This window comes from Melozone crissalis, unplaced genomic scaffold (assembly GCF_028551555.1).
Source record: "Melozone crissalis strain CALT ecotype California unplaced genomic scaffold, PUWL_Pcris_2 ptg000012l_1, whole genome shotgun sequence".
NCBI lineage: Eukaryota > Metazoa > Chordata > Aves > Passeriformes > Passerellidae > Melozone > Melozone crissalis.
Window position 1 is genome coordinate 3,178,761 of NW_026535790.1, and position 16,971 is coordinate 3,195,731.

The following is a 16,971-nucleotide window of genomic DNA, read 5'->3' on the forward strand; positions in this document are numbered from 1 at the left end:
ATTCCACAGCAGCAGATAATCAATGTTTATATTTTGTTCCTGAGCTTCTCAGGAGGAAAAATCCTAAGGAAAGGATTTTTCATAAAAGATGCCTGTGACAGCTTAGGAAGGGCTGGAGGAGGTTTGGAGTCTTATGTGAGGCACTGGAACAGACTGGTTGACAATAGTCAATGCTAGCAAAAGAAAAAAAACAAAACAGTAGGTTATTCCTATTGTAGAATTGCTTGTTGGTCCCTGCAGGCTGGTTCCTGGTCAATCCCTGTGCCATGGTCTCAGGAGGAGAGAGGAGGTTTGGCAGGACAGGCTTTGGGGGTGGCTGGGCTGACGGGGCTGCTCCTCTCGGCAGATCATCGACCCCCTGGCGCGGGGCCGGGCGTTCCGGATGGCCGAGGACACGGACGGCTGCAGCATCCCCCACACGCCCATCACCCCCGGGGCCACCTCGCTGTGCTCCTTCACCAGCTCCCGCTCCGGCTTCAACCGCCTCCCGCGGCGCCGCAAGCGCGAGTCCGTGGCCAAAATGAGCTTCCGGGCGGCCGCCGCGCTGGTCAAGGTACTGCCTGCTGCAGGGGTCTCTGCCCTGGATGTGGGCAAGGAGATGCTCAGCAGAGGGGTGGGGAGAGCTGTGGTGGAGAGGAGGAAATGGAGTCACCTCCTGGTGGGTTTCAGTCATGTGTACCGGAGGCAGGATTGGCAAGAAAGTGGGGGTGCTGGTTTGGTTTTGGTACGGGTCTTGGCATTCTAGCAGGTCCAGTTCAGCCTGTCTGGGCTTTTGGGTGGTCCGTGTGCACCTGGTAAGCAGCCAGGGAAGAGCAGAAATACCTGAGGCTCTTGCTGTACAAGTGTCCTGGTTTTAAAGGAAGTGAGGTTTTTTGGGATGCTGTGGTCAAACCAATAGGTGCTCAGATTTAATTATTGGCACCTGGTGTGGCCACTGAGGACATGGATATGCCTCTGAGAACACAGAACCCACCTCTGGGATATGCCTCTGGGAACCCACTCTCTTGGTTCCAGTGGGTGAAAAAGGTCTCTCCATCCTGCCCTGTGCCTGCTGTCCTGGGCTCAGTGATGTTTTTTGCTGTGTCCATTAGCAGCCATCACTGTGGTTTGGCCAGACACATTGTACTGTATGTGCTAGAGGAGCACATGGCAAGGCTGGAGGTGGATGCTGTGGGTTGAGAAGTGGGGTGACAGCTGTGTGTCTCACCAGAAAGGTGTCACACATCACATCTGCTGTGCTCCAACCAAGCTCAGCACGTGGGCTGCCTGTGCCCTGGCTGGGGTGGGTTTGTGAGGTGCTGGCAGTGCCCCATGTCCCTGTCCCTGGCTGCAGGGCCGCTCTGTGAAGGACAGCACCCTGAGGAGGGCCCAGCGGCGCAGCTTCACCCCCGCCAGCTTTCTGGAGGAGGACACGGTGGATTTCCCAGATGAGCTCGACACGTCCTTCTTCGCTCGGGTGAGGGGCAGGTCTGGCGTGGTGCTGCCAAAGGCAGAGCAGGACTCTGGTTCTGGCAGGACTGTGTGTTGCAGAGAGCAGCAGTCCCAAGGGGGATGTTGGCTTCTTCTGATGGGGCTGCTGTCTGTCTGCCCAGGAAGGAGTCCTTCATGAGGAGCTCTCCACTTACCCCGATGAAGTGTTCGAGTCGCCGTCAGAAGCTGCGATCAAAGATGCAGAGGTGAAACCTCCAGATCAGACAGATCTCACGGGAGGTGCTTTGGACAAAAATGAGCTTGAAAGAAGCCACTTACTACTGTGAGTATCTTCATGGTAGCTGCCAAAGCTTAGCATGGGGTAGCCAACCCATTTGGAGTGGGGAAGCCAAGATGTGAGTGGTGTGGGTGCTTGGTGCAGAGCTCAGAGCAGTGCAGGGATGGGTGTTCTTTAAATCCAGCTGAAGACCTCCTGCCCCAGCTACCCATGATGTGAAAGGTGACTCTGAGGCCACTTCTGCAGTCACTCCAGCAACTTCCAGCTTCATAGTAATGTGTTTCAGAGATTGTATCATGCCTTGAGGAAGCAAAAGGCACTTTAAATCAATTGTGAGGATGCTGAGGGCCCAGCCTTTGGCTATGGAGAGCAAAAGTGAGAAAGCTGTTGCCATTGCCACAGTCACCAATAACTGTTCTCATGCTCCAAGGAGCGGTGAAGCATTGCAGAGTGTCAAGCTGGGCTGCATTCCTCACTTGAAATGAGAGAAAGGTGTGGCACTGGTGCTGAGAGCCCTACAAATATGTGGGTGGTGCTGTTCTGTGTGCCTGGATTTTTTCCACCTGAGTAACTGGTACTGAGTAATTGCTCTGTGCTGCTTCCGAGTCAGCTCACCCCAGCAGAGAGCTCTGCTGGGTGTGAACATGGAGCAGACAGGGAGGTCCTTGTTGTGGTTCTGCTGCTCTCAGCCTGTCTTGCTGTGCTGGCACTTTCCCTTCAAGTGTTTCCAAGAACTTCACTGTGTTTAACATAAGGGGAAGCACAAATGGTGGGAGTTTGTTGTCACTCCTCTGAGATGGTTTCAGTCTTCTTGGTTCCCTTTAAATCTCCTTAAATAGTTTTATTTCTTGAGGAAAATACATTTTTTTCACCCTTCAGAGAGCTGTTATCAGAGTCACAGTTGGGTGTCCTTTCACGTGGTGAGGTTTGTTTGGGCATGGGGAGATTTCCAGCACTGCAAACACTGGGAAGCAGCATGTCCACCCCACAGAAACCACTTGACCTCTTGGGCAAGAGCAGGCTGCAGTGGAACCTGCATCTGCTGCTGCAGAAGGACTTCCCAAGGGGAAGTTGGGATATTCAAATGCATCTTCTTTCATATTGCAAGGTGCAATATGAAAAGAGCTGAAGTTTCCAGCAGTATTTTGGCTCCAGAGGTTCAGATTCTCCCTTATGCTGCTGCTTGCCTGTACTTCAGAGCTGTCATGATCTCTCCAGATACTCCAGTCATGTTTCAGAAGAAAGGTTGTCTGTTTTCTCTCAGCACTTCTGACAGGCACTGTCTTTGTGCAGAGTGGGACATTTGGGGAGCCAGAGGGGGTACACTGGACTGGAGCAGGTGTCAGGAGCATGCCTCCTGCACGCAATGAGGAGGGGGAAATGGGAGGGAGTTGGGTTTTTTTGGTCAGGTCTGACTGCTGCAGATGTGACCTTCACTCTGCTGTCTAAGAGCAAGGAAATACAAATTTATCTGAATGTGATGGAGACTTAAAAAGTAGGTGTTATTCACCAGTAACCTGTGCAATGTTCATCAGATCTATTTTGACAGGAAAGCCTTGTTTTAGTTCAGGGTACTTGGGATTTTTATTGTATTTTGAAGCCTGCTTTGCTTTATTCTGAAAAATGCACACATTGTTACAAATAAGGGAGGAATGGAAGAGAGACTGGGAGAGGTAGCTGGTACAGCTTGCAGCCTGTGGCAGTGCTGCTTTCTTGGTCTGGGAAGCTGCTTGGATTCACTTTTGTCCAATTTGCCAGTCCAGTGACATTGAAGTGAGATATTGAAGTGACATTTAAAGATGGATATTTCCACTGCTGAGCTAAACTCCACTTGCATTTCATAGCAGAGGGCAGAGTAAGAGGATTGGAGTAGGGGAGGAAGCAGACGCACCTGAGGCTGCAGAGGTGCCTGTTGCAGCCCAACAGGCTGCAACTTTAAAGCCTCAAGAGCTCCTCCGTGGTGGGGCTTAGTTTGGCACAGCAGACTTTTGCCACTCTCTGTGTGTTTGCTGTGCTTTCTGCCACTTCTGTGCTTTCCTGTCCTGACTCTGTGTTACCGTTTGAAATACAGCTCCCACTTCAGGGCTGCTGGAGGGGGTGGCACAGACAGAGGCTCTGCTGCCACCAAAGGCCATGGAAAGGCTGGTCCCTACCTGCTGCTGTGCTTTCTGCCACTTCTGTGCTTTCCTGTCCTGGCTGTGTGTAAGATTTTCGAACACAGCTTCAGGACACCTTGTCTGCCATCAGTGGGTGGTACAGACAGAGGCTCTGCTGCCACCAAATACCACGCAAAGGCTGGTCCCTACTTCTGTGCTTTCTGCCACTTCTGTGCTTTCCTTTCCTGGCTCTGTACAACCCCTTGAAATACAGCTCCCACTTCAGGGCACCTTGTCTGCCATCAGCTGCTGCCCAGCCTGGAGGGGGTGGCACAGACAGAAGCTCTGCTGCCACCAAAGTACATGCAAAGGCTGGTCCCCACTGCTGTGCTTTCTGCCATCAGCTGCTGCCCAGCCTGGAGGGGATGGGACCCTGCTGCCACCAAAGGCCACGCAAAGGCTGGTCCCCACTTGTGTCCTGCTTTTGTTTCAGCCCCCTGGAGCGCGGCTGGAGGAAGCAGAAGGACGGGGCCCTGGCGCAGCCCAAGGTGCGCCTGCGGCAGGAGGTGGTGAGCGTGAGCCCGCAGCGGCGCGGGCAGCGCATCGCCGTGCCCGTCAGGAAGCTCTTTGCCAAGGAGAAGAGGCCCTACGGGCTGGGCATGGTGGGCAAGCTGACCAACAGGACCTACCGCAAGCGCATCGACAGCTACGTCAAACGGCAGATCGAGGACATGGATGACCACAGGTGGGAGCTGCGCTCACGGGGTTCCACGTTTTGGGGGACTTGTGGGAGTGTTCCTCACTCGGGGTCACCAAACGTGGTGGTGTTGGCAGGGAAGGGTTGAGAATCTTGACTCCGTGTTTCAGAAGGCTGATTTATTATGTTATGATATATATTACATTAAAAGAAAATAAAATTCCTACTCCTACGGAGCCTCTACCGACAAGAAAATATCTAACTCTCAATGGCACACCAAGCACATTCTTATCACATAGTAGACCCTAGCTCCTGACCCATCCTAGGAGCAGCCACTGCTCTCCTAAACACCTCAGGACTAACAATATGATTCCACTACAACTCCCCATGACTCCTTATTCTAGGCCTACTCTCCACTATTCTTGTCATGTTCCATGATGACGTGACATTGTACAAGAAAGCACATTCCAAGGCCACCATATTCCCACTGTACAAAAAGGACTACAAAAGGAAATGGTATATTAAAACTATGCTAAAAGAATAGAAGAAAGGATTTCATCAGAAAACTAGCAAAGAAAAGAATGGAATGATAATAAAATCTTGTGACTGACCAGAGAGTCTGAGCCAGCTCACCATGATTGGCCATTAATTAAAAAACAACCACATGAGACCAATCAAAGATGCACCTGTTGCATTCCACAGCATCAGATAATTATTTTTTATGTTTTGTTTCTGAGGCCTTTCAGCTTCTCAGGAGAAAAGATCCTAGCAAAAGGATTTTTCATAAAATATGTCTGTGACAGGTACCAGTCACGGGTTTTTCTAGGTCTGGATTGAAGGCACTTGAGACATTAATTCATGTTCAGACTCGGGTGTTTATTATTTATTATCAGTAAAACAGTCTCACTACTATGAGTTTGGCAGCTTTTCATTAGAAGGCACAAAATGGCCAACAATCTCTTTTTACAAGGTCTTTTAATACTGAACTATTCAATTAAGAGCTGACACCTAGATTATTTCCCTTTTAACCCAATAACTGATCCCAAAGAGCTGCAATGGGGACTTTTCTGTCCAATTACAAAATGCCACCCAAACCCATAAAGAAGAAGAAAGAAAAAGCATGAAAAAAAACCTAGGATGACACCCTGTGCCCTCTATCTTGCTTCCATCCACAACATACTAAAAATCCCAAAAGCTAAATTTCTCACCAAGTGATACACATACACTACTCTCTATAGTCTGTTTCACACTTTTGTGGATTCTAGTAATTCTTGAAGTCTAGGAAACTTTCTCCATGAATGAGGGTCAAAGTCAGTGCTGCCCTGGGGGTCAGGACACCCCAGAGCAGAGAGAGAAATATTGGAGTGCCCTGAGTTTTCACACCCATGAGCTGCTGAGCGAGGGATTGCTGCTGGCTCTGGGGAACTCGGGGTGCTGCTGTGCCCCCATCTTTGTCCCTGGGAGAGCAGAGCCAGCTGCAGCTGTGTTTGTGTCCTCAGCAGTTTGGGGCCTCACCCAGCTCCCCACAGTGTGTCTGTGTCTCTGCTGCCTGGAGGGACCGAGGTCTCTGTGCCACCAGCACTGTCCTGTGGTGAACAGCAGGGCTCAGCTGTCCCTGCCTCTGGGCATTCCCCTAGAGCCATTATTTCAGAAACACAGCATAATTCAGCATTGGGCTTTGATGTTCCCATGGATATTTTGTTGAGAAAGGGTGGTTGTCCAGGGTAATGGGGGAGTCAGAGTAAACAGGTTATTGCCTCCTGTCCTGAGCACTCCTCGGTGATCCTGGCTGTGTACCCAGATTTTGGCAATGTTTCTGGGGGAAAACAGCAGCTTTTCCCCTCTGTTCTGTTAGCAGATGTAACATGCCTGTGTTTCTGACTCTGATCTTTTCCCCTTCCCTCCTTGCAGGCCTTTCTTCACTTACTGGGTCACCTTTGTGCACTCCCTCATCACCATCCTCGCTGTGTGCATCTACGGCATCGCCCCTGTGGGGTTCTCACAGCACGAAACTGTTGATTCAGTAAGTGATGCCCCTGACATGCCTCGAGTGTGAGTGAGTTTAGCCCTCAGCTGTTGTGTCACAGCTTGTGGCTCCTTGCCTTCCTGGCTGGGTGCCTGCTGTCCAGCCTGGGGAGTGCCTGCAGGGTCCTTGGGAGCCCCCACACCCCCTTCTGTCCCTCCTGCAGCTCCCTGATGTCAGATTTTATCTGGCACAAAGCTTCCAAACAGCTTGTTCCCCTCCTGGTGGAGACCAGGATGATCAAGGCAGGGAAATACTTCAAACCTAAGTTTTTACTACAGTTGCAGGATTTTGCTTCTGCCAGGGGCAAAACTGACTTGTCTGTCTGACTTTGGGAGCTGATTTGAAGCTGTTTTTAGCCTTCCCACACATTGTTAAAGGTTTCTGGGGTACAGATATCTCTGCAGCCATGTCCCTGCTCCATGCAGGAGATGCCTGGGGAGCTTCTCAGCTGCATATCTGACAGCTTTCAGAGCACCTGGGCCTACACTGCCTCTGGGTGCTGCCTGTGCTGCTCAGCTCTGTGCAGCTTTGTGCAGGCTCAGGCCACTCCAAGGGCTCCAGGCCCTGGGATTTCTTGAAAGTTGAAGCAGACAAAGACAGACATTTTGAATAAAACCTTAACTTGAAGGTGCCCACACCTTGATGGCTGCAGAAAAACAGATGGAGGGAGTTGTGGGCTCTGTCTTTGGCTGTGGGGATTCCTGTTCATCCTGGGGCCGGATTTCACCAGTCCCTGAGGACTGGAGCTCACAGGGCTCTTGCTTTCTCTCCTTGTAGGTCTTGAGAAACAGAGGGGTTTATGAAAATGTCAAATATGTTCAGCAGGAAAACTTCTGGATCGGCCCCAGCTCAGTGAGTGCTGTTGGTGGGACTGTTGGTGGGTGGGGGATTGTTCTGCAGCTGTGCCACCCCATGGACCAGAGCCCTCTGCTGCATGGAGCTCAGGGATCTGCTGTCACTGTCAGGGAGCAGCAGTGCTCCCAGCCCACAACTACCCTGTAGAGTGGGGTGCCTGGAGGTTGGGATGGACCTTGGACCCTGTTCCTACAAAGACAAGCATGGGGTTAGAAAAAATGCAGGAGTTGTATGGTGTGTGACAGCTTTCCTGATGCCATTCCCCTGGGAAACACAAAAATGAAGAGAAAATGTCTCAAAGTTTTCTTTCCCAGCCATTTTGCTGGCCTTTTCTGGGGCTATGGGCAAAGAAATCCCTGAGCTTTTGTTCTGGACCTGTCTCCAAAGCAAATATGGAAATGTGCATGGTGTGTGTTGGGCTTCACCATGCAGGACTTGTCCCTGGCCCTTGGGCCTGGATAGGGCTACCCCAGCAGCTCCCCCAGCCTGCTCTGCCCAGGCAGTGATTGCCTTGGCTGAGCTGAGTGTTTCCATGTCTGGCAGGAGGCCCTGATCCACCTGGGGGCCAAGTTCTCCCCGTGCATGAGGCAGGACCAGCAGGTGCACAGCTTCATCAGCGCCAAGCGCGAGAAGGAGAAGCACTCGGCGTGCTGCGTGCGCAACGACAAGTCCGGCTGCGTGCAGACCTCGGAGGAGGAGTGCTCAGTGAGTGCATGGCCCTGCTCCTGCCAGCCCTGCAGCCTCAGGGCCACTTCTGCTCCTGCTTCTCCCCCTGGCCTTCCTGGTGACACCTCTCCTCTCTCCCGCAGTCCACGCTGGCCGTGTGGGTGAAGTGGCCCCATCACCCCAGCACGCCGATGCTGGCAGGGAACAAGCGGCAGTTTGGCTCTGTGTGTCATCAGGACCCCAGGTAGGTCCTGCTGGCCCTGCTGCCATCCTCGGGGGACAGGGCTGCTGTGCAGTCAGTCCCAGGGCAGTGGATTGCTGGATGAGGCAGCAGCAGCTCTGGAGGGGTGTGGGCAGCAATGTCCTACACTGCAGGGGAGGCTGATGCAGGATGCGATCATATTTCTGCTCACCCCTGGTCTCTGTTGTGGGCTGCTCACCTGAACAGAAGCCTGTTGTGAGCTGCTCTTAACCCTGTTCTTCAGCCACTGTGACTGTTTCTAAAAACATAATTTAAAATTTACTAAGCCTGAGAGTCTTGGGTGCCTTCCTGAACCCTCTGCCTGTCCTCACCTGCTCCCTGCACAATCCCCTGCTTGGGGAGCAGCAGTCCCAAGCCTAGCACCCCTCTGTCCAGGAGCCCAGCCAGCTGCTGGCTGCCCTGACACAGTCACTGTGGCTGATGTAGAGCTGAAACCAGCTCAGTTCCTGCCCTTGGGGTGTGTCCACCTGGAAGGGATCCAGTTTGTTGCTGGGCAGCTGGGTGCTCTGTGCCTTTGTGTCTCTGCTGGAAGGAGGCTGAGGCTGTGACCAGCATGGCCTTGGCTGATCTGGTCTGGTGTGTCAGTGTCAGCACCCAGGGACACAAGGAGCTGTGGAATGGGCACAGGCAGAGTGTGGGAATCCTACCTGGTGCTGGGGAAAGGTGTTTCTCAGGCTGACGTGTGCTTTGTTGCTGCAGGGTGTGTGAGCAGCCAGCCTCGATGGAGCCCCACGAGTGGCCAGATGACATCACCAAGTGGCCGGTGAGCATGGCCAGGGGGACAGTGTGCCATGGGCAGCTGCCATGTGGCATTTGCATCCCACTGTGCAGGGCTCAGCTGTGCTGCTGGGAGGGCAGGGCTTCTGGTGCAGCTTCTGCTGCTTGTCACAAACACCAGCTCAGGGCAGCCGTGCTCTGCCCAGCCAAGACAGAACAACAGAAGTTGTCCTGTGCCAGCTAAAGCCCTGGATCCTGTCAGGGTAACAGGGAGATGGAAACCAGCCCAGCCTCGGGCTGGAGAGGAGGTGTCAACTGATGCTCAGGCAGATAGAGTATCAGGCACCGTCCTGCTGTCACAGGGAGCTGTGTCTGGGATCTGGCTTCTCCCCAAGGGGCTGGTTTGATTTTACCCAGCCAGCAAGCAAAGCTGTGGCTGTCTGACTGCAGCCTGATGTTGTTTTCCAGATCTGCACAAAAAACAGTGCTGGGAATTACACCAACCACCTCCACATGGACTGTGTGATTACAGGCCGGCCCTGCTGCATTGGGACCAAGGGAAGGTAGTGAGTTTTCCTCTATGGAGGGGCTGGGTGTTGGGGTGAGACCAACACCAACACCATGGGGCCCTTTCAGCTTGTAGACACAGCCATTGCCCTCCTTGTCCTTTCCACACACAGCCCAGAGCCCTGCTGGGAAGGGGAGTTGGACAGAGCCATGACAGGACTCCCAGGTGGAGCAGGAGTCTGGGATGAGCAGGAGTTAGCAGCCAGCCTGAGGCTGGCACAGCAGGGTATCTCACTCAGCTGCTCCTGCAGTATAGAGGAATTTGAATACCAGTTTGGAGGGATTTGGGTACCAGTTTGGAGGGATTGAACTATTCTGCTGGGAAGTCCTGCACTTTTCCTTAGGAATGGCCAGCTTGTTCCTGACAGGCTCCATTGTCCCCAGCCTGCAGTCCCTGGGCACTCAAAGGAGGTGCCAGGAAATGGCCCACTCTGGGTTTGCAAAAGAGGAAGATTCTGTTTTTCTCATGTTATCCCTGAGCTAGATTACTAACCCAGTGCTTGGGCTTGGCTTTCCCTGCTAGGGAGAAAAATGAGTGTTGCCCCAAAGAGTTTCTCTGTCCCTGAGGGTCATGACCAGGACACTCTTGACATAACCCCCCTTCCCCTCTGCCAGCTGCAGAGGCACAAAACTCCCCCAGTCTGAGACACAGCTTCCCCAGGCTCTGGTGGTTATTCCCAGCTCCAAACAGCAGCTTTAGGATCTGTCTTGGAGCCATGGCAGGTCTGTGGAGCTTTCCTGGAGGAGAGAAGCAGCAGGGGTGTGTGGAGAGGCACTGGGCTCAAATGGGAATGTGTTTGTGCCTTTGCTGTGACACTGCAGCATGTCAGGGGCAGCTGAAGGCATCAGTTCTCATGGATGGGATGGGAAAAGGAGAGTGGGTGGCCTGGGAGGGCTCAGGAACGATCCATTGTGCTTTCCATGTGTGACTTGTGCCTCCTGCAGGTGTGAAATTACCTCCAGGGAGTATTGTGAATTCATGCGGGGCTATTTCCACGAGGAGGCGACGCTCTGCTCTCAGGTGAGGCTGCACCTGGGGGTTCTGTGGGTGCCCTCCTCCCTCCAGGTGCCCTCAGCAGCGTGGCAGATCTGGGGTGGCAGTGCTGCAGATCAGGTGGGAGTCCTTTGCCCTATCCCACCCTGCTGCTCCTGGCTGGAGTGGCAGGGGTGGCTGCATCTGTCCCCATTTGGGGACAGTTTGGGACTTGGGCTGGCAGCTGTGACAGGCCAGCATGGGGCCACTGACAGCAGTGGGAGAAGGACCCATAGTCTGCTCCGTGGGCAAGCAGATACCTCAGCTCTGGGTGCAGGGGTGAAAAATGAGGGCTTAAAGCTGCCACAGAGAAGGGATGGGGTTGTGTAAATTTGTGTTGGAGACAAAGCCTGGGACTTGGTTCAAACACAAGTGGGAGGGGAGCCCCTCTTCCAGAGCTATGTGCAGTGTGCCCTGGGCTTGGAGAAGGACCCCTCTCCACACCCACTTCTGCCCTAGGTGCACTGCATGGATGATGTCTGTGGGCTCCTTCCTTTCCTCAACCCAGAAGTCCCTGACCAGTTCTACCGCCTCTGGCTCTCCCTTTTCCTCCACGCTGGGTAAGCAGAGGTGTGAAACTTCCACCTGGGGGTGGGGACACCCTCAGCCTGGGGATTGCTGTGAGGGCTGTGGCTGTCCCTCGTGGGGACACAGGGATCTGAGCTGTGCTCTCTGCCAAGGTTTGCCATCCTGTGTTTGTTGGGAGGGATTAGCAGCATGGCTAAGGCCAGAGCAGGGACTCTGAGCGAGGCTGGGGACAGAACATGAGCACAGGGGTGACTTCAGTGGCTGCTGCTTCAGCTCCTGTATCTGCACTTGGCAGGATCCTGCACTGTCTGGTTTCAGTGTGTTTCCAAATGACGATCCTGCGGGACCTGGAGAAGCTGGCAGGATGGCACCGCATCTCCATCATCTACCTGCTCAGTGGCATCACTGGCAACCTTGCCAGTGCAATATTCCTACCCTACAGAGCAGAGGTGGGTCTCCTGCAGCCAGGGTTCTGGTAACTTGCCCTGAGCACAACCCTTCTCTACATGCCTGTGCCCCTGTGGCTGAGGCAGAGCCACCAGAGCTGGGCTCAGCACTGCAGCCTTGGCACTCAAAGATGGCACCACACCGTCATTTAACTGCTGAGCAGCACCATCCCCCAGGCACCATGGGCTGTCCAAGTCCCTGGCCTGGGCTGGCTGCAGGAAAAAGGCTGTCTCTCCTAACAGATGGGGGATTGTCCAGCCATGGGGTCAGAGAGGACCCAGGCATCAAGTGTGGAATCAAGTGTGGTGTCACACACCCTCCACCTGAGAGTGGCAGAGCAGAGCTCACCATGCCCACAGGACACTGCAGGGCTGGAGCCTTCCAGCTCCTTTCATAAGGAAAACTTCATGGTGGGTGGGGGGAGCCAGGAGACTGCCTTCAAGGGCTTCTCCCCTGTGGAAACTTGAACCAGATCTGCCCTCCTCAGTCTGTTCTGGCCTCACACCTTGATCCTAAATCCAACCAGGCCCCTTTACTCCTAGCACCCCATTATATGGATGAAGTTGCAGAGTCTCTTTGCCAAGAACCACTGAACAGGAGTTGAGTAAGAAGTAACTAACTCCTGGAGCTGGCTGCAGGGGCCAGGCAGGTGGCACGAGCCTGACATTATCTGTAATGCTCTTCTTCTGCAGGTTGGCCCTGCAGGATCCCAGTTTGGAATTCTGGCCTGTCTCTTTGTGGAGCTCTTCCAGAGTTGGCAAATCCTGGCACGCCCATGGAGGGCTTTCTTCAAGCTGCTGGCTGTGGTGCTCTTTCTTTTTGCCTTTGGCCTCCTGCCTTGGATCGATAATTTCGCTCACATTTCAGGATTTATCAGTGGTTTCTTCCTCTCCTTTGCCTTCCTGCCCTACATTAGCTTTGGGAAGTTTGATTTGTATAGGAAACGATGCCAAATTATAGTTTTCCAGCTCATCTTCATTGCACTCTTCTCAGGACTGGTGATTCTGTTCTATTTCTACCCCATCAAGTGCGAGTGGTGCGAGTTCCTCACTTGTATACCCTTCACAGACAAATTCTGCGAGAAATACGACCTGGATGCACAGCTCCACTGACAGCAAAGACTGCCTTCTCGAGCAGGCCCTGGAGATGGACTGTCTTTGCATTTGCTGTGCCAGGGGGACAAAGCCTCTAATCCAATGACACTTCTAACCCTGCCCGTGGTTAATTTAAACTGTCCCCTTAGCACTTGGCAGGCATGGTTTGCCTTATCTCAGAAGACTCTGAAAAACAGAACGTTTGTGCCTTGTTCAATTGTATTGAACCTTTTCTGCTGCCATTATTTTTATTACACTAGTTTCAATACTACATTTTTAACCAGAGTTGTTTACTACTGCTAAGGTGGTGATTAAACGGTGAGTAGCGTTTTAGCTACTGTGAATTGTTCTGAGTAGTCTGTGCCTACCTTTGTTATTTAATCTCACTCCTGCTGTTTCATGTACCCTGTGGAGCACCCAAACCAGCCAGATACACATCCACAGCTGGAAATAAGGGCCTGAAAAGCCTTAGAAAACTAGAGGGTCTCTTTAATCCCTGGAATCCACATACAGCTCAGAGGCAAACACCACAAACAACAACTGTAAAAAACGTGAGAATGTCCAGTCAATGGAGTTTGTTCCTCTTTGAAGTGTGACAGCCTTTTCCTCCAGGAAGATGCTGAATCCACAGTCTGGTCTTGGTAGGGCTGGATTCTCTGCTCTCTCTGTTTAAGAAAGAAAATATTTGTCAGTGACAACAATTACTGCATGCTGGGCTTTTCTCACCATGTTGCCATGAGGGTCCAGGAGGGACCAGCCAGTGCCAGAGGTGACTGCTGGTCACAGGCACACAGGAGCAGGTGGCTATTGTTAGGGCACACATGTTATTACATTGGATCTTGAAAATATGGTAGTGTTGAAAGAAGAATTAAAGGTAACTGTGGTCCAAAAGGAGCAGTTTTTCACCCAGCTACCCAAAGCAGCAAAACAACACAAGGCTGTGGACAAGCTGCTCTTACCTCTGTTCTTCAGCCACTGTGACTGTTTCTAAAAGCACAATTTAAAACTTACTAAGCCTTAGAGTCTTGGCCACATCTTGTGTTTGTGTGCACAAACTTCTCAGAATAGCAGTGTTCATACCAGAATTATGTCTGCATGAGTTAGAAACCCAGCCATGCTCCTGAAAATGATTTCCAGACATTTAAAAAGCCTAAAAGAAAGCAAGGTCCTGGAAGCAATCACAGCAGCAAAGGAACACTGTGCTTAATGAGTCTCAAGACAATGAAGAAGCAGATTGAGAGTCTAAACATAGAGGCAGCTATTCCTGCTGCTGCTCCCAGTATGTGTTACCTGAAGTAGCTGAATTATCATTCCCTGCCCCGGAGGAGCACAAACAACACTACCAGGATCTGGAAACAGGCACCAGCCCCGTGCAGACATTGAGAAATACTCTGCCAGCCAGCAGGGAGCAGCAGCATCAGCTCAGAGCCTCAGCACCATGGCCTGGGGAAGAGGAGCTGGGAGCTCTCAGGGGACATTCAGCACTTACCCCACAGGTCACTTGCGGAGCTTCTTTATGAAGCTGACCTCGTCCCGGTTCCTGATGCCGTACCTGCACACAGAGTGAGGCTGTTACATGCCAGCTTCCCAGGGAAAACAGCTGTGAAACCCATAGCTTCACCTTTCCCAGGGACAGAAGGACTCCTGTGCTGTGCTCTACTCGAGGACACATTAAAATTCTCACTTGTGTATCTGGGATGTGCTGCCAGCACTGAAGGAGCCGCTGATCTGCCTTTAACTGTAACAATCCTTTAAATGCAACATCTGTGCCCTAGGCTCACTCTTCCGAGGACAGCTTTGATTTCGGCTGTCTTGCTGAATTTTTAGTACTTCAGGCCAACTTTTCTTGCTGGTTTGCAAGAGGCTGGCAGACCCAGCACTGCAGGGAAGTGCCTCATCCCACCTCACCTCAAGAATGGGTAGGGAAACATGGGAGTCACCTGGCAGTGTTGCTACAGACAGTCTGAGAGGCGGCTGAGCAGCCCCAAAAGTCAACACCCATCCTTGTGTTTCCTCTTTGCTTGGTGTTGTGCATAGAAATTCAGAATGTTATGGGGTTGGAATGGACCTTACAGATCATCCAGTCCCAACACCCTGCCATGGACAGGACACCCCTCACTAGGCCAGGTTCCTCAAAGCCTTATCTAACCTGGCTTTGGCCACTGCCAGGGCTGGGGCATCCACAACCTCCCTGGGCAACCTGTTCAGTTCCTGTTTGCTGCTCTTTCCTATCCTATCTTGTGCTGAGCTGAGTAACTGTAACCAAGTGCAAGAGTTCGGGAGGGATGGCCAAGGGTTCTGTGGGGTGCTCTGAACTGGCTGAACCCAGCACAGGATGGTGCTGGCTGAGGATGAGGAACCCCCATAGGCCAGCCCGTCTTGCACAGAGCCTCTCAGTCTGCCTGTCCCACTTCTGTGGGCAGTGCTGTCCCACCTCGCAGCCAATGTCCAGCACAGGACCCTGATCCAGGGCACAACCTCCCAGCTCGGCCCTGCCCCGGGGATGCTGCGTGGGCTCCTCTCAGCCCCCCAGCGCTGGCTCGGTCACTCACTCTCTCAGCTTCTTCCTGTCATCCGCCAGCTTCTCTCCGTTGAAGGTGAGGTGGTACGTCCTCCATATGTACTTCCTGCGGGAAAAACACTCAGGGGCAGCCGAGGAGCGGGGCCGGGCTGGGATGCCTTCCCTTGCCGCCCCCCGGCCCCGCTCACCAGCTGAGGTGCTGGACACCGCCCTGCCGGGCCTGCCTCAGCTGGATGTGCCGCCGCAGCGCCTTCTTCAGCTCCAGCACCGAGGCGTTCTGCACCACCACCACGGCTGCGGGCCGAGAGAGCCGGGTCAGGCCCGCCGCCCCCGGCCCCCGCCCGGCCCGCCCCGCCCGGCCCCTCACGCACGCACGGTCTCGCCGTCCGCCTTGCACACCCGCACCGTCATGGCCTGCCCGTACTCCAGGGCCACCTGCGAGCCGATCTCCTCCGCCGTCACCTGCGGGCGAGCGGCACGGCCGTGAGGGCAGGGCAGGGCAGGGCAGGGCAGGGCAGCCCAGCCCATCCCATCCCATCCCATCCCATCCCAGCCCAGTCCAGCCCATCCCAGCCCAGCCCAGCCCATCCCATCCCATCCCAGCCCAGCCCAGTCCAGCCCATCCCAGCCCCACCGGCCCGGCACGGCCCCGCGCCCCGGGCGCACCTGCGGGGGGAGGTCGCAGAGCAGCGGGTCCTGCACCAGCCGCGCCAGCGCCGCCTGGAACAGCTCCAGCACCTCGGCGTGCGCCAGCTCCTCCGCCGGCTCCTCCGCCGGCTCCTCGGCCGCCATCGCCGGAAGGGGCGGGCGGCGCGGCGGAACCGGCGATGCTGCTCTTCTGCCCGGCCTGCGGGAACGTGCTGGTGGCCGAGGAGGGGCCGCGCTGCCACCGCTTCGCCTGCACCACCTGTCCCTACGTGCGCAATGTCACGCGGAAGGTACCGGGGCGCGGGGGAGCGGGGGCGGCCCGGGGCGGGGGGCCCGGGGCCCGGTGCCGTGTGCCCGGGGCCCGCTGAGCCGCTCCCGGTGCCGGTCCGCAGGTGACGAGCAGGAAGTACCCGCGGCTGAAGGAGGTGGACGATGTGCTGGGCGGCGCCGCGGCCTGGGAGAACGTGGACTCCACGGCAGGTAGGGCCGGGCCGCGGGGCCGCGCGGGGCTCGCCGGGCCCTGCCGGCCCCTCACGGCGCTTTCCCGCAGAGCCGTGCCCCAAGTGCGAGCATCCCCGCGCCTACTTCATGCAGATCCAGACGCGCTCGGCCGACGAGCCCATGACCACCTTCTACAAGTGCTGCAACCCGCAGTGCGGGCACCGCTGGCGGGACTGAGGGGACCGGGGATCGCAATTATTGCTGCTCCTGCAATAAACGCGGCACTGCGGGCAAGCTGCGGCTCTGCGTGGTTGTTTGGGCCGGGCAGGGAGGGGAAACAGGCTCAGGCCCCAGCCGGGCTCTGTGTCCGTGCTGCAGCACAGGGGGGCCGTCATGCACACAGGGCCGGGGTAAGAAAGTCGTGCCCTGCACACCAAAACACCTGTGTAAAAACAGAGACAGGTCTGAAGGTAACCGTGCTGAAGCATGGTGAGGAAACACCCCAGCCCTGAGCACAGCACAGAAGGCAAAGCAGAGGTGAAGTGTTACCACTGTGGCCTTACACAGAACCAAAAATGAAAAAAGGGGCCTTTGTAGTTCCTGCTTTATCTGACAGGGTTTTCACAGGTCACAGCAAACTACACACTGCAGCCAGTTACTGATAA

General features: G+C 54.4%; 3 protein-coding genes across 4 annotated transcripts in view; 2 read left to right on the forward strand and 1 right to left on the reverse strand.

Annotated features, from left to right (window-relative positions):
• RHBDF1 (rhomboid 5 homolog 1) overlaps positions 1-13,016 on the forward strand; it is a 36,458-nt gene extending 23,442 nt beyond the window's left edge. For both annotated transcript variants that reach the window (XM_054270984.1, XM_054270985.1), the window contains 14 exons: positions 347-553; positions 1,334-1,456; positions 1,593-1,753; positions 4,298-4,549; positions 6,413-6,524; positions 7,305-7,379; positions 7,926-8,087; positions 8,192-8,292; positions 9,010-9,073; positions 9,496-9,590; positions 10,540-10,615; positions 11,087-11,187; positions 11,451-11,604; positions 12,295-13,016. In XM_054270984.1, coding sequence (XP_054126959.1) covers positions 347-553; positions 1,334-1,456; positions 1,593-1,753; positions 4,298-4,549; positions 6,413-6,524; positions 7,305-7,379; positions 7,926-8,087; positions 8,192-8,292; positions 9,010-9,073; positions 9,496-9,590; positions 10,540-10,615; positions 11,087-11,187; positions 11,451-11,604; positions 12,295-12,714 — 2,103 coding nt within the window. In that variant the 3' untranslated portion in view covers positions 12,715-13,016. The remainder of the gene's footprint in view (positions 1-346; positions 554-1,333; positions 1,457-1,592; positions 1,754-4,297; positions 4,550-6,412; positions 6,525-7,304; positions 7,380-7,925; positions 8,088-8,191; positions 8,293-9,009; positions 9,074-9,495; positions 9,591-10,539; positions 10,616-11,086; positions 11,188-11,450; positions 11,605-12,294) is intronic.
• A 139-nt stretch (positions 13,017-13,155) lies between these two features.
• SNRNP25 (small nuclear ribonucleoprotein U11/U12 subunit 25) lies at positions 13,156-16,009 on the reverse strand. The gene is made up of 6 exons (XM_054270986.1): positions 15,884-16,009; positions 15,589-15,679; positions 15,406-15,511; positions 15,249-15,323; positions 14,186-14,248; positions 13,156-13,361 (listed from the first exon to the last, which is right to left on the reverse strand). The coding sequence occupies exons 1-5, from the start codon at positions 16,007-16,009 to the stop codon at positions 14,194-14,196; spliced, it is 453 nt and encodes a 150-aa protein (XP_054126961.1). The 3' UTR covers positions 13,156-13,361; positions 14,186-14,193.
• Positions 16,010-16,044: 35 nt separating this feature from the next.
• Positions 16,045-16,592, forward strand: POLR3K (RNA polymerase III subunit K). Its single transcript, XM_054270987.1, has 3 exons — positions 16,045-16,155; positions 16,258-16,345; positions 16,416-16,592. The coding sequence occupies exons 1-3, from the start codon at positions 16,045-16,047 to the stop codon at positions 16,541-16,543; spliced, it is 327 nt and encodes a 108-aa protein (XP_054126962.1). The 3' UTR covers positions 16,544-16,592.
• Positions 16,593-16,971: the final 379 nt, after the last annotated feature.